Source organism: Lepidochelys kempii, chromosome 8 (assembly GCF_965140265.1).
Source record: "Lepidochelys kempii isolate rLepKem1 chromosome 8, rLepKem1.hap2, whole genome shotgun sequence".
Classification (NCBI taxonomy): domain Eukaryota; kingdom Metazoa; phylum Chordata; order Testudines; family Cheloniidae; genus Lepidochelys; species Lepidochelys kempii.
The window spans coordinates 44,273,088-44,296,497 of record NC_133263.1 but is presented as its reverse complement, the minus strand read 5'-3'; the positions used below and the strand labels follow the sequence as shown (position 1 = coordinate 44,296,497).

General features: G+C 48.7%; 1 protein-coding gene across 10 annotated transcripts in view; it reads left to right on the top strand.

Moving 5' to 3' along the window:
* PACS2 (phosphofurin acidic cluster sorting protein 2) overlaps positions 1-23,410 on the top strand; it is a 209,295-nt gene that overhangs the window by 143,712 nt on the left and 42,173 nt on the right. For all 10 annotated transcript variants that reach the window (XR_012160291.1, XM_073356257.1, XM_073356256.1 and 7 more), the window contains 2 exons: positions 4,747-4,789; positions 20,541-20,676. Coding sequence is in view for 9 of the 10 variants with exons in the window: in XM_073356257.1 (XP_073212358.1) it covers positions 4,747-4,789; positions 20,541-20,676 (179 nt within the window). In the remaining variant the exon portion in view is untranslated. The remainder of the gene's footprint in view (positions 1-4,746; positions 4,790-20,540; positions 20,677-23,410) is intronic.

The following is a 23,410-nucleotide window of genomic DNA, read 5'->3' as shown; positions in this document are numbered from 1 at the left end:
TACTTTCTCCCATGCTGCCCCTTGCACCTGGGAAGAGCTCTCCTGTGAACATCCGAAACCCTACCTCCTTCTCCACCTTCGACTCCCTCCTCAGAACTCTCCTTGGTCCTGAGGCCCACAAAAAACTTGACAGCCGCTAAGCGGTTGGTGTGCAGAGACCATTGCCTATTATGCTGACAAATACTGTCTCATTGTTTACTTGTACTACACTGTCTGCCTATACTGATGTTGTGTCTGGTCTTGCACTTACAACGTCTGTTCCTTTGGGTAGGAGGTGCTATCTTTTTGTTCTATATGTACAGCACCTAGCACAATGGGGTCCTAGTCCATGACCCGGGCTCCTGGTTGCTGTGGCTAAATTCTTCGTGAATGAGTCGCTATTCTCCTTACCCTGCCATTGTAGGCATGCTGAGAGAAATAGTAACTTTTGTGTTGCCTGCCCTTCTGGTGCTCTGATTCTCTTGCTGACATGTTTCACAGGAATGGAGCAATCTTCCCTTTCTCGGGTTTACTTTTTTCTTGGTTAGGTTATTCAGTGCTCTCCAAGGTTCTGGTATAAATCCATTTAATATTATAACCTTAAAGGATGACTTGTTGATTTCTCTTCAGCCACTAGATGTCTCTGCGTCTCTGTTTTTTTGTTGCATTTTAGTATCTTCCCTTGCTTTTTATGAGGGGGTGACTTGTTCTTCCTCCTCCTTCTGACCATCTTAAGTCAGCTTTTGTGTGTTTTGTGTAGATAAGTAGTACTTCCAGCTATAAGTGACAAAGTCCCAAACCCCTTAGAGCTCTTAACAGGTCTTATCCTAAGGCCGACCTATGGTTCAGGTTGACCTTGCTTTCACCTTCATGTCTTTTTCTGTCCTAAGATGTAGCCTTCCCAGGAAATCTGCCTTTGCAGCTCTACTGTTGATATGCTCCTTTATTAACTAAGATACTAATCTCCCTGAGGCTGTGAGGTGAATTGCACTGACTTTTCCATGACAAGTATTCTCATGACTTTGAGTGTCATGCAAGCTCTGGGATCAATGAATTTTTCTGAGTCATGGCTGACTAATGGGTGTGTGTCCTTACGTGAAGTGTTTCAGCTCTCCTAATGAAAGGGAGAGGAGCTAAGAAGTTAGGCTTGAAGTGATATGAACACTGCACACAATACAACTTTTTCAGGTTTTTATAAGAGTCTCCTCTTGACTTAAATTTAGTTCTCATTGTAATTTGCCAAATAAGGTTTGAAGAATACTGGTTCAGCAGTTCTCACGTTGACTTATTTTAAATTAGCATTGTTTCTCTATTTTAAATATGGAAGAAGAACATTCTCTCGAGAAAGACGAAAACTTTCTATTTTGCATTCATAAAACTGCCAAGTTGAAACACTCACTTATTATTTATTAGCCCCGGCACACTCTTTAGCCTCAGGGCCCTGGTCACACTCAAATTTAGGTAACTACATACTGCTGTCCTGATTTCCCCTTCCAATTTCATAGATTAAACCCACAAGGAACCATTGTGATCATGGGCCACAGAATTTCCCCCTGCAATTCCTGCATCAAGCTCAATAACTTGCAGGTGAACCAGAGAACATATTTTTTAGAAAGAAATCCACTGTTGATTTGAAAGCCCTGAATTGATGGAGAATCCACGCCGTTCTCTTGTAAGTGGCTGCAGGGTTGCCACCCTTACCTATAAAAACTTGTGGCTTTTCCCAGTATGAATTTATGAAGTTTCCACTTTCAGTAAGTAGGTCGTTTTATCCCTTTTCTATCTTAGGGTATGTCTGCACTAGAATCACTACAGCATCACAGACGTAGTGACAGAAAGGGTGCTTCCCTTCCTGTGGTAAATCCATCCCTCTGGGGGCTGGTCTCCACTTGAAATGCTACGGTGGCACAACTGCAGAGCTTCATTAGAGACCCCACCTATGCCAACAGGCCGGGTTTTCCTGTCAGTGTAGATAATCCACCTTACAATAGGGGGTGGCTAGGTTGATAGAACAATTTTCTGTGACCTAGCGCTGTCTACACTGGGGGATAGGTCGGCATAACTACGTCTCTCAGGAGTGTGAATTTTTCATACCCCCGAGCGACATAACTAGGTCAAAATAACTTTTTGCGGTTGACCAGCCTTTTGAATCCTGTACTATTTAGATACTTCGACCATGTTCAAGTCACCTCTTAATCTTCTTTTTGTTAAGCTAAATAGATTGGACTGGTTTAATTTTTCACTGTACAGCAGGTTTTCCAGGCTTCAAAATCATTCTTGTGGCTCTTCTCTGAACTCTCTTTAGTTTGTCAATATCCTTTTTGAAGTTGGACATCAGTACTGGATATAGTATTTTACTAACGGTTTTGCCAATGTTATATACAGAGGTAATTACACATCACCTACATTCCTCTACTTATACATCCAAGGGTCATCTTAGCCCTCTTAGCCACAGTGTTGCAGTGGCATCTTGATTTTCTATGATTTTTTAAATCAGTGGTGTGTGGTACTAAGCTACAGAAGTCCAAGAATGTTATGTCAACACAACTCTCTCAAATCAAATTCTTAGCTTCATCAAGAAACAATACCAAGTTTGTTTGAAAAGGCCTGTTTTTCATAAAACTTAACTGGCATTTAATTCTGCTACCATCTTTAATTCTTTACTGATTGCCTTATTTAACCATTCTATTATTGGTGCCCAGCATTGATGTCAAGCTAATTGGCCTATATTTACACAGATTACCCCATTTACCCGTTATAAATATTGGCACAACACTACCTTTCTTCCTCTGGAACTTCCCTAGAGTTCAAGTTTATTTAAAATGAGCATTGAGTGTTCATTTTGTTCCTTGGCCAAATCTTTTAAAACTGTTGGATACAAGTTATACTGCCCTGCTGATTTTTAAACATTTTTAACTTTGGAAGACGCTGTTTAACAGTTTCCTTAATTAATATTTGATTGGAAAGTGTTTTTTCACTGTATATGAATACAGCACCTGGCTTCTTTCCAAATACAGAGCAGGAATAGTTATTGAATGCTTCTTCTGCCTTGTCTGTATCAGACAGTTTTATCATCTTGCCTAGTGATAAATTCCTGATACGTTTAAAAAACATTGTCCTTAACCTTAGATTTTTTTCATTGATATCTTTAGCTTTCTTTATCTTATATTGCATTTCATAACTTCTGATTCATATTTGTTGCTGTTAACTTTTCCTTTTCCCCATTTGTTATACTTTGTCTTTATTTTGTGTTGCTGCTTTCACTTCCCCGCTAAACCAGGATTCTTTAATCAGTGCAGCCACCTTACATGATTGTGGAATTGCAAATCAGATCATGTTCACTTGCACTTAAGTAACCACTGATTCTTAGTTCAGTGATCAATTCATCTTTATCCATCAGAATGAGAGGTCTACTGTAGAATTAACCGGTGTTGGTTGCATTAATTCTAGTGTTAGAAAATTATCATTTAAATCAAGGGTCTCAAACTGGCGGCCCACAGAGTTATTTCCTGCAGCCCACCATAGGCATGGACTCCACCAGCAGCCAAGCTCCCAGGAGCGGGGACGTGGCACACTCAGGGGAGGAGGTGGAGAAGAGGCGGGGCCAGGATTTGGGGAAGGGGTGGGACCTCATGGAAGGGGTGGAGTGGGGGCGGGGCCATGGGGGGGCTTTAACCTAACTAATTCTAAAAGTAAGCGCATGTTGTTTGAGTGAGGTGCATTACTGAGTGTTTATATTTTATTAAAACCCCTCTTCACATTAGTTTTTAAAAAGTTAGTACATTGACTTTTAATCGCATACTATATTACTCTTCATTTTTTTCATTTTTGACTATACTTTTGTATCGTATGAAAAGGTTTCAGTGATGCGGCCCTCGGGCCAATATACTAGTCCTCATGTAGCCTTGTGGTGGTTTGAGTTTGAGATCCCTGATTTAGATACTGTTTTCTTCCTAAAAGAAAAGGAGTACTTATGGCACCTTAGAGACTAACAAATTTATTTGAGCATACGCTTTCGTGAGCTACAGCTCACTTCATTGGATACATGCATCCGATGAAGTGAGCTGTAGCTCACGAAAGCTTATACTCAAATAAATTTGCTAGTCTCTAAGGTGCCACAAGTACTCCTTTTCTTTTTGTGAATACAGATTAACATGGCTGTTACTCTGAAACCTGTTTTCTTCCTGGCCATCCCATAGTGTTGGGGTAAAGTGTTAAACAGAAACTGTGTTGCACCCCAGATGTGACTGAATTTCAATGGTAGTTTAAGTGGTGTAGCCAAAAATGGTTTTCTATTGTCTTTCTGCTCCCGTTCCTATTCCTAGGGGCAGCAGGGGACCGATACGGTCTCTGGTATAAGTTTGAGCAGTCTCAGGGTTGATTCAAGTTACACTGGCTGATAATCATCCCAAGGTTCCATGCTCCCTTTACAGGGGGACAGGGGACTGTTGTAGGATGACCAGATGTCCTGATTTTGGGGTCTTTTTCTTATATAGGCTCCTATTACTCCCCCAACCCCTGTTCAGATTTTTCACACTTGCTGCCTGGTCACCACCGACTGTTGTTAAGTTGGTATAGCTTGTTGTATGCCAGACAGGGATTTCTATCACCAGTAGAGTACTCCTGCCCACTCGAGCCATCTTTCTGGCCCTTTTGCATCACCAGAGTGATAGGAAAGCGATTTGTGAGACCAAGCCTCTGGCTCACAGTTTTTCAAGTGATGGAGCTGACCAATACATATAAACTCAATTGTGTTTTCCATTCCAGGTGGTAAAGGTTGGAATAGTGGAACAGTCCTCAGCAACATCAGGTAATAGAACCTTTGTCTGCTTTTCATTGCCGTCTGTAGCATTCCAGATTGGAGCTGTAATATCTACATTATGGGAATGCATGAATGCATAGGTTTAGTGGCACAAGGTCAGAGTTAGCAATCATGGCATGTTAGGGCTTGTTGACAGGGCGAAAGTTATGCCAGTATAAGGTAGGGTGTGAATTTAAAGCGCTAAACTCCCCATGTGGATGCACTATTCTGGTATAAAAGGGCCTTTTTTCTGGCTTCGTTTATGTCGCTTTGGAAGTGATTTAAGTTCAGCAGAAAAAATCCACTCTTATCCCAGAATAGGTATGTTCACATGGGATGTTTATGCTGGTATAACTGGAAAAATTTTGGTGTAGACAACCACTAAAAAAAACATGCAACATCAGTGTAAACTTGAATTCACTGCCTGGGTTCATTTGACATACATAGTAATAAGGTTCAGAGTTTGTTTCCTGATTAAATCTGTAAGCCACTTATGTGCACTTGGAGAACAGCAGCTCAGATTCTAGCAGCCTGTTGTGCTGTCACAATCTCATTGCAGTCCTCCAACAGAAATAGGAGTGGAGGATATTCGCTAAAATTGTCACACATGCAAGAACTACATGAAAAGAACAGTTAGGGTTACATAAGCAAGCACTCAAATGGAATTAGGGAGCTCCATGCAACCTTAATTCAGCCCCTTGTGGGTCTGGATTGATGGTCTTTAATTACATGATCACATACTATTTTGTCCACAGGATCTGCCTTATTCAGTGCACAGGATGGACAGCTATTCAATATTTTACTCCTGGGTGTTCAGCGTGAGGCCTCAGGCTTTATGGACTGCACAACCCTGCACTGATGACAGAATTACTCATTTCCAAGTTGGCTTTTCTATGATGCTTGTCACCAGTAGTATCTGAGTGTTTCACAAACATAGATTAATCTTCATGACACCCCTGTAAGGTGAGGGGGTATTGTCCCCATTTTACAGATGGAGAATCGAGGCACAGAGATTAACATCTGAAGTATCCACTAATTTTAGGTGTCCAATTTGAAATGCCCAGGATCTGATTTTTTCAGAGTATTTGGCATTATATAGCACTTTATATGTTGCAAGCACATCTCCCATTGACTTCATCTGCAGCTGTGAGTGCTCAGCACTTCCGCAAATCAGAGCTCATGGTTTTAAGTTGGGCCCCAGAAAATGAGGAACTCACAATTAGTGATCACCTATGGAAAGTCTGGTTTAAGTGACTTGTGCAGCATCATTTTGGGATGTATAAGTAGGGGCATAGCGAGCAGATCGAGGGACGTGATTGTCCCCCTCTATTCGACATTGGTGAGGCCTCATCTGGAGTTACTGTGTCCAGTTTTGGGCCCCACACTACAAGAAGGATGTGGATAAATTGGAGAGAGTCCAGCGAAGGGCAACAAAAATGGGTCTGGAACACATGACTTATGAGGAGAGGCTGGGGGAACTGGGATTGTGTAGTCTGCAGAAGAGAAGAATGAGGGGGGATTTGATAGCTGCTTTCAACTACCTGAGGTGGTTCCAGAGAGGATGGTTCTAGACTATTTTCAGTGGTAGAAGAGGACAGGACAAGGAGTAATGGTCTCAAGTTGCAGTGGGGGAGGTTTAGGTTGGATATTAGGAAAAACTTTCCCTAGGAGGGTGGTGAAACACTGGAATGCGTTACCTAGGGAGGTGGTAGAATCTCCTTCCTTAGAAGTTTTTAAGGTCAGGCTTGACAAAGCCCTGGCTGGGATGATTTAATTGGGGATTGGTTCTGCTTTGAGCAGGGGGTTGGACTAGATGACCTCCTGAGGTCCCTTCCAACCCTGATATTATATGATTCTATGATCATATAGTACTCGGTGGCAGGGGCAGGGATAGAATCCAGTTCTCCAGGGCAGCGTTTGACTGCCTTAACCATGAGACTGTCCTTTCTCTTCCTGCCTCATTCACTACAACCCTTCCAAATTCTGCAACAAATGGAGCAGAAGTGCTATAGACAACAGCCTCCTTCACTACACAGCCCTAATTCATCCCCAGAGCAGGCCCTCCTGTGCACTGAATGAAGCCGGGGTTTTGTGGAAAAAATAGCATGTGAGCACTGCTCAGTCTCAGTCCCCTCCACTCCAGCTTCTTGTTCAAGTCTTTGCCCCGCCGTACCAGTTCTCCCCCAGCACACTGGCTCCTCGTCAGATCTGTCTCCTCCCGCTTTCTCCTGCCCAACTCTCCCTGTGGTCGTCTTGTTATCTTGGTCTTGCTCACAATGTCCAACCCCCATCTAGTTTCCCTCCCTGGCTCCCAGTCTCCTTTATCAGTTTGACAGGCTCCTTGTCCCAATCTACTCCAGGTCCCCTCTGCACTCAAATCAGGCAGCTTCCTCCTCCATGCTGCCTGGGCTCAGCAAGCGGTCATCTGCTCTCAGTTCAGGAGCCCAGACCTGGCATAGTCCAGAGCTGCAGCTCCAGGGATAGTCCTGCTCACCTTTGAGCTGGAGCATGCTTAGTGCAGATAGAATGTTCAGGAAATTTAGCAGCTAAAAATCTAAGAATTCTTTGAGCAAACTGCAATTTTCAAAGGCTTCTAACTTGGTCAAATTTGAGTGGATTTTCATGGGAAAAGCAAATGATACCTCCCTGATACAAAAGCCAACCCCTACTAATTTTTAGTCCCTTTTCCAAAGCGTGGGGGTGCTAGAGCTCTTTAAAGAAAGTTGCCAGAATGTCCTAACCTTATTCTCTGAAACCATTGAGCCATTTTGGCTGAAACCCCCCCCACCTCCCCTCAAAATCGGACACCTGGCATTGAAAGTTTCAGCCCAAGCAATTAGCAAATTGAGCTTGAGATGTACAAACAGCTACCAATATCCTCTGTACATCGCCGCCCTGACACACACTGTTACCTTAGGAATGTTTTAGTCTGCTAAATTGCTGCGACTGTTTCTTGTATCCCTCCACCAGTAAAGCCACATGCCTTGTTACCATGGTCTGGATTGGCCCTAGACCTGTGCATGGAGGGAACCCTACATATGTGGCTCTCTTTCCTACACCACAGGACTCTGCCATGTACTTGGCACCATCCCATCCCACCCTATCCCTCTGGAGGCTTCTCCGCAAGGTTCAAGGGAGTGAGTTCAGGAGGCCTAGGGCAGATGGAGTGAGGGAAACAGGTGGGGAGAAGACGTGAATATTAGTCAAAAATAATACAACAGCAGGTTGTATTTATTCTCTGCAGCTCCCTGTGCCCATCTCAGGGTTTGAGGGTCATCTGTGGCCAGGACGCTGGGCGCTGGAGCACCACAGAGGCCCACAATCTTAAGGTGGATGGCTTTGTTCTCCTGTATATCCCCTTAGCTCTGCCAGGTTTTGGTTTCTTCTGCAGAGGACAAACCATCCCCATTGGGACACTCTGGGAGGAGGCCTACAAGAGGATCCTCAGACTTCCCCCGGCTATTGCCACGGGACTTTCTGTGACGCTTCCTTGGGTACCCAGGGCTGTGAGGCACCTTGCTACCATGTGACTTTAGTGTGAGGAAGCAGAGTCTGTATCTGCCAGGGATCAGCTTCCCAACTCCACTGACCCTGGGCAGCACCAGCCCTGCCCTCTGGGCCTCGGAGGCCCCACTGTCGCTCTGCAGGTTAGCAGTTGGCACACTCCTGCATTCTCTGAGCGTCTACCTGGAGTGTCCAGCAACTGCTCCATTGGACACTCGCAGCATTCACAGATTCCCTGTCTCAAAGGAACAGTACACCCCCGTTTACCAGTTCCACCTCAGTTCACCACCCCGCTTCACACAGCACTTAGACAGGGTTATAGTGAAAGCAAGTATACGTTTATTTAACAAAGGATGGAGATGCAAGTAGAAATATTGGAAAAAAGGGTTCTTCGAGTGATTGCTCATGTGTATTCCACAATAGGTGTGCGTGCTCGCGACGTGCACCAGTGCCGGAAGTTTTTCCCCTAGCAGTACCCATAAGGGGGAGCCCCCCCGGCAGCATCTTCCTGCCATGGAAAAAGGGGGGGCTGCGCTCCCCCCACCCTCAGTTCCTTCTTGCCACCAGTGGAGGTGCGTCGAAACTGCTCAGCTCCAGCTTTGCTGCGACTTGTCCCCAGAACTCTTCATTTGTTCAATAGTACCTGTAGTCAGTTAGCTAATTTAGTTAGTTTAGTTAGTCACTGAACCCGGGCCAGGGCATGCCCAGTGCCCCAGGCTTTAAGTCGGACGGCTCTTGTAGGCGCTCTATGCCAAGGAGCGACCTGCACGCGGATTGTCTGCACTGCTTGGGAGAAACCCATATCAGCGAAAGGTGCAAGCTCTGCAAGTCTTTTAAGCCCTGGACTAAAAAAGAAAGGGACATTAGGCTCCGGGCCATCCTGATGGAGTCGGCACTGACCCTGACCCCAGCATGCCCTCCGAACCGGTACCCGGCACTGTGGCGTCAGTACGCGGAGACCCTCTGGTACCATCGTGCAGTGGGCACTGCTTCCCATCCACGGGGCACGCCAAGAGGACTGGAAAGACTCCCTCTTCACAGCGGCGCCGAGGGAAGTCTGGGACAGAGGCTAGGCCCATGTCGGGTAGTCCTTGATCCCCATCAGGCCCTAGGCCTCCGACTCACGTTGAGCGGAGTAGCCCGGCCCCTTCAGAGCAGGCCTCTCCAGATGTCCAGATGCCATCTACGCCCGAAGCCCTACAGGCAGCCAGGGACATCATGTCCATGCCAGTGCCCGGAGCTCCACTGATGTCGGCCCCATGCTCCAGAGGCAAGCTGCCACTGGGATCACCACAGTTGCAACCGGCCTGGTACCGGTCTCGGTCGAAGGAACGTTCCCGACACAGCTCACCATCCAGCGACCCTTCAGGGCTCGGTTCATGTGGATCACCCTCCACGCTGGCCAGACTGTCCGGATGGGTGCTGTCTGACCGGGACTCCCAGCACCGGGACTCCCAGCACTGTCCAGATGGGTGCCGTCTGACCGGGACTCACAGTCTTTGCAAAGCGAACATCAACGGGACCATGGCGGACGTCGCCATCTGTCCTCGTCTTGCAGGAGATACCGCAGTCGGTCATGGCATGATTGTCGACGCCTTTCCCGCTCAGACTCCTGTTCCAAGTCTCCGCCAAGGCACCATAGCCCCGGGCATTGATAGCCAGCATCTTGCCAATGCGGGTCCACCCATCGAGGCTGTTCGCAGAGCAGCTACTACCGTTGGTGCCGCTCCTCCATGTCGAGATCGCAGTCCCGTGGCCGATGTAGGTCCCAGCACCGCCAATACTCCCGGTCCAAAGGCAGCAGTGGACCATTCGCCAGCCTGGCCTCCCCTCGCAGCCGCCCATCTTCAGGCCAAGCTAGCCAGCCCGAACAGCCAGCCCCGCTGGTGCCACAGCAAGTGCAGTGGCACCAAGCATCGTGGCCAGCCCAGTGGTACCAGTGGGCACCGTGACCTCTGGCGCAGCCCCTGGTGCGGGCTCGCTCGGTGTCCGGGGCCTCAGAAGCACCGTCGGCGTCCATCTTTAGACCGCCAGAAAAAAGGTCGGTGGGATCTGTGTCCTCGGTACCATGCCTGGAGTCTGACCCAGTGTGACAGGGTCGGGCCAGATGGCTACAGGAGAGTAATAAAAGGCAGATATATTAGCCCCAGGCTAAGTAGGTCCCTTTTCCCTGGGGAAGGTTCCAGAACAATCAGGAACCTTCTGGAGACAATTAAGACAGGCTGATTAGAACACCTGGAGCCAATCAAGAAGCTGTTAGAATCAATTAAGGCAAGCTAATCAGAGCACCTGAGTTTTAAAAAAGAGCTCACTTCAGTTTGTGGTGTGCGTGTGAGGAGCTGGGAGCAGGAGGCACTAGGAGCTGAGAGTGAGGAGTACAAGCATTATCAGACACCAGAAGGAAGCTCCTATGGTGAGGATAAAGAAGGTGTTGGGAGGAGGCCATGGGGAAGTAGCCCAGGTAGTTGTAGCTGTCGCACAGCTGTTCCAGGAGGCACTCTAGACAGCTGCATTCCCTAGGGCCCTGGGCTGGAACCCGGAGTAGAGGGCGGGACTGGATTCCCCGCAAACCTCCCAACTCCTGGTCAGACACAGGAGAAGTTGACCTGGACTGTGGGTTCACGAAAATGGCCAAACTGAGGGCTGCTGTGAAGCTCCAAGGCGAGCAAATCCGCCAATAAGCACAAGACCCACCAAGGTAGAGGAGGAACTTAGTCACACCAGGTGGTGGATCCGCCGGTGCTGGACGACACCCAAAGCACCGCACCCGCTTCGTCCCATCCAGAGGAGCTGATTGAGGCCCCGCCCCCCTCCGTCCCACAGGAGGACTACCTGGCTCACCAAGACCTAAAAAGGGTGGCAGCAAGCCTCCACCTCCAGGCTGAGGTCCTCAGACTCCCTGTTCAATGTGCTGTCCCCTTCAGCACCGGGCAGGGTGGCCTTGCCACTCCATGAAGGGGTGGCAAGAATTTCAAATGCCCTGGGGTAAACACCAGCCTCGTTGGCTCCCATCTCTAAAAAGGCGGAGCGCAAGTACTTTGTATCCACGAAGGGACACAAGTATCTGTATACCCACCTGGCACCCAACTCCTTGGTGGTCGAGTCAGTCAACCACAGGGAGCGGCAGGGGCAACCAGCCCCGACCCCCAAGAACAGAGACTCTCAGAGGCTGGATACTTTTGGGAGAAAAGTTTATTCGTCGTCAAGCTTTCAGCTACGAGTAGCAAACCATCAGGCTCTCCTGGGTCACTACGAGTTTAACCTCTGGGAATCCCCAAGTTTGAGGACTCCCTCCGGGAGTGCGATAAGAAGGAGTTTAAGGTGCTCGTGGAGGAAGGGACTGCGGCCGCAAGGGCATCCCTGCAGGCTGCTTCGGATGCAGTAGACACTGCCGCACAGTCCATAGCCTTGGCGGCATCCGTGAAACAAGCATCATGGCTTCTGCTCTCTGGGCTCTCCAGCGAAGTGCAGTCGTCAATGCAGGATCTCCCTTTCGATGGGAAGGCTCTGTTTGCTGAGGAAACAGACACACAGCTGCATGGCATGAAAGACTCCCGCACGACTCTCCAGACCTTGGGCCTCTATGTCCCTCCTCCGGCAAAACCCAAGTTCAAGCTGCAGCAGGCTCCTGCCTAGGCTGCCCTCCCGAAGTACGAGGCCGCCCACAAAAAGCAGCGGGACTATAGAAAGCGCCCGCAGCGGCAATCCCGGCCTGCCCACAGCCTGGATCTTCTAAGAACAAGCAGGCGGGCAAAAGGTGCTTTTGATGGGATGCTCGGGGATACCCTGCCAGTTCTCAGCAGGGACCTATCCCCAGTAAAGCTCCTTTTCTCCAATCGGTTGTGTACTTCCTTCCCGGAATGGTCGTGGCTCACCTCGGACCGGTAGGTCCTCAGCACCATCTCCTGAGGTTACACCCTTCAGTTTACCTCTTCCCCACCCAACCGCCCCGTCCCTTCCGGGGGACCCCTCTCACGAGGCCCTGCTCAAGTAGGAGGTGGGGCAGCTCCTGGACCTACGAGCTATAGAGGCGATGCCCGAGGAGTTCCGCTTTACAAAGTGTATGGCGGTGGTAGCGGCCTACCTCAGATGGCGGGCGGTCCAAATATTCCCATATCTGGATGACTGGCTAGTCAAAGGCACCTCCAGGTAACAGGTTAGGGATCATGTGGCACTCCTCCTGTCCACATGTACTGCCCTGGGCCTGTTGATAAACAATACCAAATCCACATTAGTCCCGGTCCAACACATAGAGTTTAGCAGGGCGCTACTGGACGCAGTGTCGGCCAGGGCCGCGACCCTGAAAGGACTCATTGATTCGGTCACAAGGTTCCCCGTGACGACAGTCAGGGTTTGCCTGCACCTGCTGGGTCACATGTCTGCGTGAACATATGTGGTCTATCACGCCAGACTCAGAATGAGGCCCCTCCAGCTGTGGCTGGCCTCACAGTTCTCCCAGGCCACGGACAGAATGGACAAAGTCCTCACCGTACCGAACTCGGTGATCACCTCCCTGCGGTGGTGGTTCGTCCCAAACAACATGCTCCAAGGGGTCCCATTCAGGGACAGGTCCCCATCATTGGATCTGATGTCCGACGCGTCGGACCTGGGTTGCGGGGCCCATGTGGTGAACTTTCAGACCCAAGGCCTGTGGTCGATACAAGACCTACCCCATCATATAAACGTCAAGGAACTCAAGGCGGTGTGACTGGCGTGTATGGTCTTCTGCTCGCACCTGGAGGGCCAGATAGTCAGGGTCGTCACAGACAACACAGCCTCGATGTTCTATATCAACAGACAAGGCGGGGCCCAATCCTCTGCCCTCTGCCACGAAGCCCTCCGTCTGTGGGACTTCTGTATAGCCCACGACATCTACCTAAAAGCCTTTCACCTGCCGAGCGCCCGGAATGTGAGGGTGGATCTCCTGAGCAGGGATTATTCCTCTCAGCACGAGTGGTTTCTACACCCAGAAGTGGCTCACCATCTCTTCCGAAGGTGGGGTACTCCCCAGGTGGACCTATTTGCAACCCAGCAGAACTGATGATGGCCCCGGTTCTGCGCCAGGGGGGCCTAGGGAGGGGCGCTATCTCCAATGCCTTTCCCCTGTCCTGATCAGGCCAGCTGCCTTCATGGCCCACGTCCCCATCCAGGACATTTGTAGGGCCGCCACGTGGTCTTCGGTTCACATGTTCACCTCACACTAGGCGATCGTCTCCCAGGCCAGGGATGATGCCGGGGTCGGCAGGGTAGTACTCCGTCCCGAGAACTTGTGAACTCCTACCCACCTCCAACAGATATAGCTTGGAATCACCTATTGTGGAATACACATGAGCAATCACTCGAAGAGGAAAAGACAGTTACCTTTTCCATGACTGGTGTTCTTTGAGATGTGTTGCTCACGTCTATTCCACATCCCACTCTCCTTCCCCTCTGTCAGAGTTGTCTGGCAAGAAGGAACTGAGGGTGGGGGGAGCGCAGCTCTCTTTATACTGCTCCAGGCAGGTGCCGCTCCAGGGGTCACGGGGGGGCGCTCCCCCCCACAGGTACTGCTAGGGGGAAAACTTCCAGCACCGCTGCATGTGGCAAGCACGCACACCTATTGTGGAATAGACATGAGCAGCACATCTCGAACAACACCAGTTATGGAAAAGGTAACTGTCTTTTACATATACAATAAAATCATAACATGCATTCTAGAGCGTAGACTTAAAGAACAAGAGACTCGTGTCTTGCAGAGTATTACTCACCCCAAATCCTTGCAGCGCTTTACAGCCAGGCATGGCTGTCATCCCCTTTTACCTAGACAAGCATGTTTGTCAGTTTGCCTCCTCTGAACTATTCAGTGTGTCCCTTTGTGTTTCAAGATATACCAGACCAATCCAATGTCTGTGTTTGTCAATAGGACATCCTCCTGCTCTTTGTTCCTTCCTCTAGGTTTTGCAATTTCTAACTTTGCACGTGGTTCACTGTGCAAATAGGCCTACAGTGTGTGGCATACATACACAAATGGTCAGATGGCAGAAGAGGCCTGTTACTGCCTGCCTGAAAGGAATTATCTCCACAGTCTGGCACCTCCTGGTGACCTGCCTCAACTCCAAGACCTTGAGAGCATAATTTTCAGTATAGATACATAGCTCCTTTACCATAATCCATACACACATTTCACAATGATTATGGCAACCAGTGGGATACTGGCTCTCAGTAGCGATCTCACATGCCACCCTTCGGTGAACTATTATGCAGATACCCAACCCTGGGAATCCCTGTAAATCCCTGTGCACCCCCAGACCCTCTGCCAGTTGGCACCAATGGGTGCCTAGGTCATACTTTCCCAGGAGGAAAATATCTTGGCTTCTGAGTCCAACTGTGCAGGGTTCATAGGGCAGGAGAGACTAAAGCTGATCTGTCAGAACACATGAAAAATGATATTTTAGTGTTACTGCATGAGCCTGACTCTTTGGGCCCTCTGTAGAGCTGGACGGGAGCACCGGGCCCTGTTGGGGGAACAAACAAGTTCCCGTTTGTAGCCCTGAAAGGCCATGAGATACCCGACTCTAGCACTGACATGTTAATGTCTAGAGAAGCTGCACTGATTTGGCTGCACCAGCCATGCCCTGGGCCTCTGAAGGAGGGAGGGGGGGAGAGGAGGGGACGGGAGGGAGAGCCCACACTGGTGGGCGGAAATATGGAGCAGGCCCCTGGGAGGCAGCACATTTTTCAGATTGCATCCATTAGGAGTTCCCAGTTGGCTCCAGGCAAGTGTATTAGTGGGGGATGAGGTGGGAAGTGGGGGTGCGAGTGCACGTGCTTGCACGTAACGTCAAATGTGGAACACCTGCCTGTGAAAGCAGGCCATTCGCACCAGGCGGCAGCAATAAAGAGCACAGGGGCTGCTTTTAGAGTTCACCTTAACGTCGTCGTGGGGCTGGGCTACATACAAACATACGCCAGTGTAGTTAATTTACTTGGAATTAACTGTGTCGATTCAAACAGAACATTCTTAATCCTAAATGAGCGGCCACACAGGCCTTGTCTACACAACAGAGTTAGGTCAATGTAAGGCTGCCTACGTCGACCTAACTCTGTAAGCGTCTACACTAAAACGTAACTCCCACCGATATAACTTCCACTTTACCAACTGAATAACTTCACTTCTGTGAGAGGCGTAGCTCTTAAGTCGACGTAGTGAGGTCGACACAGTGTCAGTGTAGACGCTGCGTTACTTATATCGCCTGTTGCTGCCTTTCGGAAACCATTCCACAGTGCCTCACACTGGCAGTTAAATCAGTGCAAGTGCTGGTTAGGACGCACACTGCCAACACAAGGAGTGTAGTGTGGACGTGTACAACCAATTCAACTGCGACAGTGGCTCTATGTCAATGTAATTTAGGTCAACTTAATTTTGTAGTGTAGACTTGCCCATAGACTTGTTCTGAAATATCAGGTATGAAATAGAAGTGAGTTTGGTGCATGTTTGTGTAAAGACCAGCTCTTACTTGGGCTTCAAAGTTCCAGCCCCAGGCAGGTGCTTGAGAAGGGGATCAGCTGGAGACAGCTTTCCGGTGGTGGTTCCAGCAGCACATTAGTTTGCATTGCATATTTGTTCATAGCAGGAAAAAACACTCAGCTCTAAAATGTTCTTAACAAAATGACCAGACAACATTGCAGCCAGGATCTGCCGGGATTTTCTTGATTCTGACATTAAGGCTTTTTGGGTGAGTTTTGGGGGTTTGCCAGTGAAACAATTAGTTTCTCATTTGCTAAGTGTCCTGGAGCCTTCACCCTAGAGTGTTAAACTTTGGCAAAGAGACTATACTGGGATTTCAGTAGGCTCTGCTGAATATCTTAGGCCAGGTTTACTATAGGGATTTCTGTTGTCTGCAGCCAGGCCTTGAACTGGGGCTTGTGCTTGTGCACATCCCTAGCACAGACACAGCCTTAGTAATTGACCACAGAGCATGTGGAGTGATTTTTCTTTTCGTTAAATTTTTTTGCCCAAACTCTGCAAATCAGTGACAGTTGACACCAGCTTTCCTACCATAGTCAGTTGCAATATAAATAACCCAGTTCAAAAAAGGCAGGTTAAGGTTTGTCATGCTGGGAAGGACTGTTTTACCCCTCACCCATGACTCAAATGGCTTGAAGAATTGTATTCAAACTTTAAACCTGTGGGGGGGGTGGGTTTTATTAAAGGGATGGTTTTAAACCAGCACCATTATGGATATGTTATGCTGATTGTTAAACCTGGCTCATACTGACAAATATACAGAGAGAACCAGTTTTAAACGAAGGCCTTATCTACATTACCACATATGCCAACAAAAGTTATGTCACTCGAGGTTATGAAAAAACACACCCCTGAGCGACATAAGTTTTGCTGGCATAAGTGGTAGTGTGCGCAAGCTATGTTAGCAGGAGAGCTGCTACTGCCCGTTGGTTTTATGATGATGGGAGAGCTCTCTCCTGCCAGCATAGAGCGGCTACATGAGCAGCAATCTTACAGTGGGGGCAGCTGCATCGATACAGCTGTGCCAATGTAAGCTCGCTAGTGTAGACATGACCTAATAAGTGTCCTAGCCAGGGGTTTGCACTGGCTTAACTAAATCTGTTTTCTAAAGTGCTATATGCTAAACTGATGCAACTTCTATGTAGGCAGGGCCCAAGTCAGAGAGATTTTACCCCAAAATGTGGATGTCTGGCAAATTCTGCACATGTTAACATGGGAAACTGTCTTGCAACCTTAAGTAGAGCTCTGCATGCTTTGTTGGTGCTGTAGGCCAAGCTTATAGCACACCCCAGGGCTCCTGTATCCCTCCATTCCCACCTCCCACAAACTCCCTGGGTGGCAACTTCCCATCCCCCTGTTTCAGAGACTCCCTGCAGCCCTCCCACGCCCTCATGCCAGGCGATCTCTGTGCCCCCATTTCTCACATGCATATATGCCAGGGGTTGACCCCTATGCTCCATACCAGGATCCCGCACTGTCGTCCCGTCCCCCCACTACCCCCACCAGAGATTCTGTGTTCCCCTTTCTCCCATGCCTGAGGCTCTGTCTGCACCTCCCCACATTCTTCTTGTTTCTCCTCTTCTCTTTCAGGGGGTCAGTATTTTTAAACTGTCTGGGGAAGATGGGCTGGTTGGAGATAAAGGGTATTGTGCTGAAACATGCTAGTGGCTGCCCTTAGTCAGCACTTTCAGAGGTGCCTGAACCTGCTAGCTTTGCTAACCAGATACCAGGGGGACCCTGTGCCATTTCTCCCGTTTTGGCTTTCTGATTTTCACCAGAATCAATAGGCTTCATCCCACTGATACTTAGAATATGCCTTGAAAGTTTGGAATTTAAATGCCACATCTGATCAAAGGTGTTGCGTTACATCCAGAGAAATGCCATTAAATGGAGTGTGGTAATATCTTGTATTGCACCAACTTCTGGTGGTGAGAGACAGCAAGCTTTTGAGCCGCACCCTCGGGTCTGGGAAAGGTGTCACAGCTAAATACAAGGTGTAACAGATTGTTTAGAGTAGGCAGTTAGCATATATTGTAAGGGACCATTTAAGGTGAAATGACCTGCTAACACCTCTGCTGTCATAGGACAAAAGGGTGGGGGGGGGGTTGGTGGTGTACCTCATCCACCTCACTGAATGCCCCAGTAACTCTGTGGGTGAAACCAGACAATCACTGCACTGTCAAATGAACTCGCAAAGGAAAGCGATAAAAGACAAAAATACCACATCACCGGTGGGTGAACTCGTCTCACAGAGCGATCACTCTGACCTCTCAGTCCTCCTCCTCAAAGGAAACCTGCGCAACGCTTTCAGAAGACGAGCCTAGGAGCTTAAATTCATAACTGTGCTACACAGACACTATGGCTGCCTACGCTGCGCACCTTACAACAGCGCAGCTGTGCGGCTGCACCTGCATCGGTGTAAGGTTCAACGTGTAGCTGCTCTTTGTTGCCGGGAGAGAGGTCTCCCGGCAACAAAATAAACCCACCCCCAACGAAGGGCAGTAGCTTTGTCATTCGGAGAGCGTTTCCCGCCAGTGAAGCGCTGTCCACGCTGGCATTTTTGTTGGTGCAAGTTATGTCAGTTGGGGGGGGGCTTCAAACCCCTGATGGACAAAAGTGCTAGTGTAGACAAAGCCTAAAAATGATGGACTGAACAGACACACTGGACACGAACCCTCCTGTTTTTTGTCCTATGATTGCAGAGGTGTTAACAGGCCACTCCACCTGGAATGGTCCCTTGCAATATGTGCTATCTATTCTAAACAATCCGTTTCACCTTGCATTTAGTTGTGAGGCTGGAAATATGTTTCCCAGACCTGAAGAAGAGCTCTGTGTAGCTCCAAAGCTGCTCTTTCACCCACAGAAATTGGTCCAATAAAATACATTCCCTCCCCCACCTTGTCTCTTTAATACCTAAGGACCAGCATGGCTATGACAACGCTGCCAGGGCCGTCCCTACCCATACACAAAGCAAGCAGCTGCACACTGCTGCAGCCCCTGCTCTGCCTCTTCCCCATGGCTCCGTCCCTGCTCCACCCCCACCCCACCTCTTCCTGCCCCTGCTCCGGCCCAGCCCTGCCCTCACTCCAGCCCTTCCCCTGAGGACTGCAGCAGGGGTTGGGCTCCCTGCACTCACCAATGGTGGTAAGCGGAGGTACCTGGCCCCAGCCCGCTCTGCGCCGCCAGCGAGTGCTGGGGGCGGTTCCCCCCCCGCCCCTCAAGCCCTGAGGCTGGAAGCAAGGGGAGCAGAGCGAAGCGGGCTGGGGCCAGGTCGCTCCACTTCCCACCGCCCCGTGAGTGTGGGGTCGGGCCCGCCCTGCGCTCACCGGGCAGCAGGAAGTGGAGTGACCTGGCCCCAACCCATTCCGCTCCGCCAGCTCGTGCTGGGGGGCAGTTTCCCCCCTGCCCCTGCAGAGGCCTGGGGCCAGCTCCCCATCCCCCCACAGAGGCCTGGGGCCCCACACAGCCCCCTCCATATGGGGAGGCTGCATTAATGCCTGTTGTCATGGCTCTGCCGCCACGTTGCATATTTAAGTCTGCCAGCACCCTTGGAGGTAGGTAAGTATTAGAGCAGCCTGAAAGATGGGGTGCAAAGGCCCAGCAATTAGGTGACTTACCCAGGATCACACAACAAGTCGGAATCAGAATTGGGAATAGAACTCAAGTGCCATAAATCTGTCCTTCAGATACGGGGCAAGACACCTTCTCATACTCCACAGTCCCTGATGTTTTTGTCTACTGCACATCCTTCCAAGGCGCGCCTGTACCCATTGTTCTCTGTGTATTAGAGCCTTCTCCTCTGCATCTCTTCCCATCTGGAACAGCATTCCCATGTCTCTACTTCCAGACGCCTCTCATCTGAGGCCTCATATGGAAGCATCTCGTCTCCATGCCTCTTAATTTCTCTCTCTTGGCTGTTGTACTAATTCCTTAGAGAGCTTTGGGAACAGGCTGCATGTTGTAACACCACATTGCTCTTATACATGGTGGAGCCTTCTGTCAAAGAGACTCAAAGCTCTTTACAAATGTGAAGATGGCATGGGGACTCCACAGGGCTCCCCTTGTGGAGTTTCCTCCTAATTCCTCCCTTTAGGAGAGGGGGATTTGCCCCCCACTCATGCACACACTTTCAATTAAAGCAAGGGGTTGGCTCCCAAACCATGTGGACACCACCTTGTCCTAGTGGTACAGGACCATCCACCTAACCCTCCTGTGCGTTTTCACTGCCTCCTCCCCCCTTTTAAGAGAAGTTCTCAGCAGAGGGGGTTCCATGGAAAAGCTAACAAGCATGTTACCTTTGTGTGGATTCCCTGCCGGGGTTGAGGGAACAATGCATGTTCCTCATTTTCCCCTCCCTGGCCCGACCCCCTTACTACACAAGAATCCTAGCTCCTGCAGAGAGCACTGGGAGGGCTGTGGAAGTGGCTGGCCATCTCCCTTCTGCAGTGGAGTTGAGATCTGCATACAGTGTGTTTCCTGTAATGAGCTGGGGGAACAATCTCGCCCTAGATGACTCTGCTTCCCAAACCACCAGTGAGATCAGTAAATGGAACAGTAACTCCATTTGACAGATGGGGAAACAAGTTAGATGAGTGGCCCAGGGGGTGCCATGAAACAGAGGCAGGAAGAGACAATGGCCTAGGCGTAAGACTGAGATCTACTAAGAGAGAGACTGCACTGCATGGTGTTCACCAGCAGGAGAACCCAGGTGACGAACACAGACAAACGGTTTGACTCATTCTCTTTAAGGTGATTCCGATGACGCAGCTCCCTCTAGTTCCAGTGTCCTTTCCTCTACCCCGCCTTCTGTGTCTCCTGCTGTGAAGGAAGCTTCCCCCACCCCACCTTCCTCGCCATCTGTCACGGGCAGCTTCTCTTCCTCCAGGTAAAGCACCTTCTGCCTCTTTTCTCTCCCTGTATTACCCAAAATATAGTAGAAATGAAATCTCTTTGTAAGGAATACTGCAGCCCTCCTTCCCCCACGTGCAACTCCCATCTCCTCAGTCATCCCTTTACATTCTTTTAGCCTATTGCCCTGTGGAGATTAACCCTGCTTCACTTCAGAGGAATTAACTCGTGGATACTGGGAGGGGTCAGGAACTGATGGGAGGGTCATAGGGGCTTCATGAGGGTCAGGCTGAGTTTTCTTTGCTGCGTTTGGCTGGGAGGGGGTCAGGTCGTTTGGCAGAGTGCTTGCCTACATACATTCATCTGCAGCACTCTCTGAGGATACTCGTCTGCAGCTTTACCTCAGGTTCTGTTAGTGTCCTCAAACGGGAGTCTTGTCTTGGAGGTCTCCAGTTGGCCTGGAGACCTAATACATCGTGTCTTGGAGAATGTGTAGAAAGCAGGTATTTCTCTGGGCCTCCTGGTGTACTGCCTTTGGATTTTAGTAAAGCATTTGATACCGTCAAGAATAATCCATGTGATCGTAACTACTGGAGCAAGGGCCATCACAAAGGATAACAGGACACCCCTGGAATCCATGTTAGGGTCTGGCCTTATTAATGTCCTGGATGGAGATGCTCCCTGTATTTATACAGCACCTTGCACAGTAGAGCCTCTTTCTGATTGGGTCCTTGAGGTGCTGCACAATGCAAAGAAATAACAATGGTCTAGGAGGAGGAAGTAAGAAGCATGTTAATGAAATTTGCAGATGACACTAAATCTGGGAAGAGCTGTGAAGACCAGTCCAATAAATAAGAGGGACCAAGGAAGATTAGAAGCATGGGGAGATTAAACTTGATTTGAAAAATGGAAGCTAACAAAACTAGGAGCAAATAATCCAGAATACTCAGTGGGAGAGAGGGAATTGGGAGACAGTAAATGCAGAAAAACCTGGGGCATATTAATGGAGACTAAATTAAATGAGTTTTGTAGTGCAATAGGGCAGCAAAAAGCCAATGTAATTTTGGGCTGGATTCACAGCTCTCATCCTGAGCTGGGATGTATCAGACCAACTCAGTACAGATGTGGCATCAGTCAGTTCTGGCTACTTCAGTACTAAAGATATGGAAAAATTTGAGAGAAGAGCAACACAAAATTGAGTTATCAATAGCTCAAAACCATAGGATGTTGGGTTGCCAGGGAAATTCCACAAGACTGGAAGAGTGCTAATGTCAGTATTCAAAACTGGAAAACGGGATGACCCAGATAACTATAGGTTGACTAACCTGACATCAATCCCAGGCAAAATAATGGAAAAGTTGATGTGCGATTCAATTGATAAAGAATTTGAGGACAGAAATGTAATTAATCCTAATCAATGTGGTTTTATGAAAAACAGGTCTTGTCAGACCAACCTGATTTTGTTCTTTGAGGGTACAGGGCTGGTTGGTACAAATAACTGCAAAGATTTAATATACTTGGGCTTTGGTAAGGCATTTGAGTTGGTAGTACATGGCATTCTGATTACCGAAATAGCACGATACAATATCAATAGAGCACATGTTAAAGGGATTGGGAACTGGCTGACAGATGTCAATGGGAATCTTTATCAAATGAGACTGTTTCTAGTGGTGTTCCCCAGGGATCGGTAGCAGGCCCAACACTATTCAGTATTTTAATCAGTGACCTGGAAGTAAATATAAAATCACAGCTGATAAAATTTGCAGATAGCCCAAAGATTGGCGGAATAGCAGATAACGATGAGGACAGGGCAGTCATACAGAGCGACTGAAAAAGTTATACTCCTAGGAACAAGGAAGAGAGTCTATAACTGTAGGGGGAACTGCATCCTGGACAGCAGTGACCCTGAAAAAGATCTAGGGGGTCATGGTGTACAAGCAACTTCACATGAGCTTGTGTGATGCTGTAGCAAAAATGACCAATCCAGTCCCTGGATGTATAAAGAGGCATAGTGAGTAGCAGCAGTGAGGTGATTTTGCCTCTGTATATGGCATTGGTGAGACCAGTGCTGGAATACTGTATGTCCATATTTTTGAAACGATTAACAAATTGAACCACAAAAATGATCTGACAGCTAGTGAAAATGCTAAGGGCAGATGTGGTACTTCTGCTACTGATTATGGGGAGTCTCAGTGACTATGGGCAGAATTTAGCCCTAAAAGCTTATTTTTTGTGTGTGTTCTGCTGCTACACAAAGTGGAGTTAAGTGCATTAAAAGTTACCAACTAAACATCTTCAAAAATGCCAAAATTACCGAGGAGCACAAATCTCATTGAAAGTCCATGGGATTTATCATTTACCTCCCTTCACCATAGAAGTGTTGTGCGGCCTAATCATTTAGTTTAATGATCTTCAGATGGAAGATGCTGTATAATGGAGAATTATTAAGGACAAGGCTTTGGAGGAGAAGCAAGCAGTAGGACAAGTCCACCTCCTCCTCCAGGCTGTTTGACTTGTAAGCTCTGAGCTGTAGCATGGCAAGTGAGGGAGGAGGCTACCAGGAGATGGACAGGCAGAAAAGCAGAGAGGAGGAGAAGCATCTGTTGAGGGCTTGCTCAGGTATGGGGTTCAGTGTGAGTTATGGGAAGGTAGTAGGGAGGCGCGGTAGGCGTGTGGCTTGAATATGACTTCAGATGCAAGAGGCATCTTTCCCAGTGCTGGGATCATTTCAGTGCAATAGCCTATCTGTGCCTCCCCAGGTAGAATGAGAT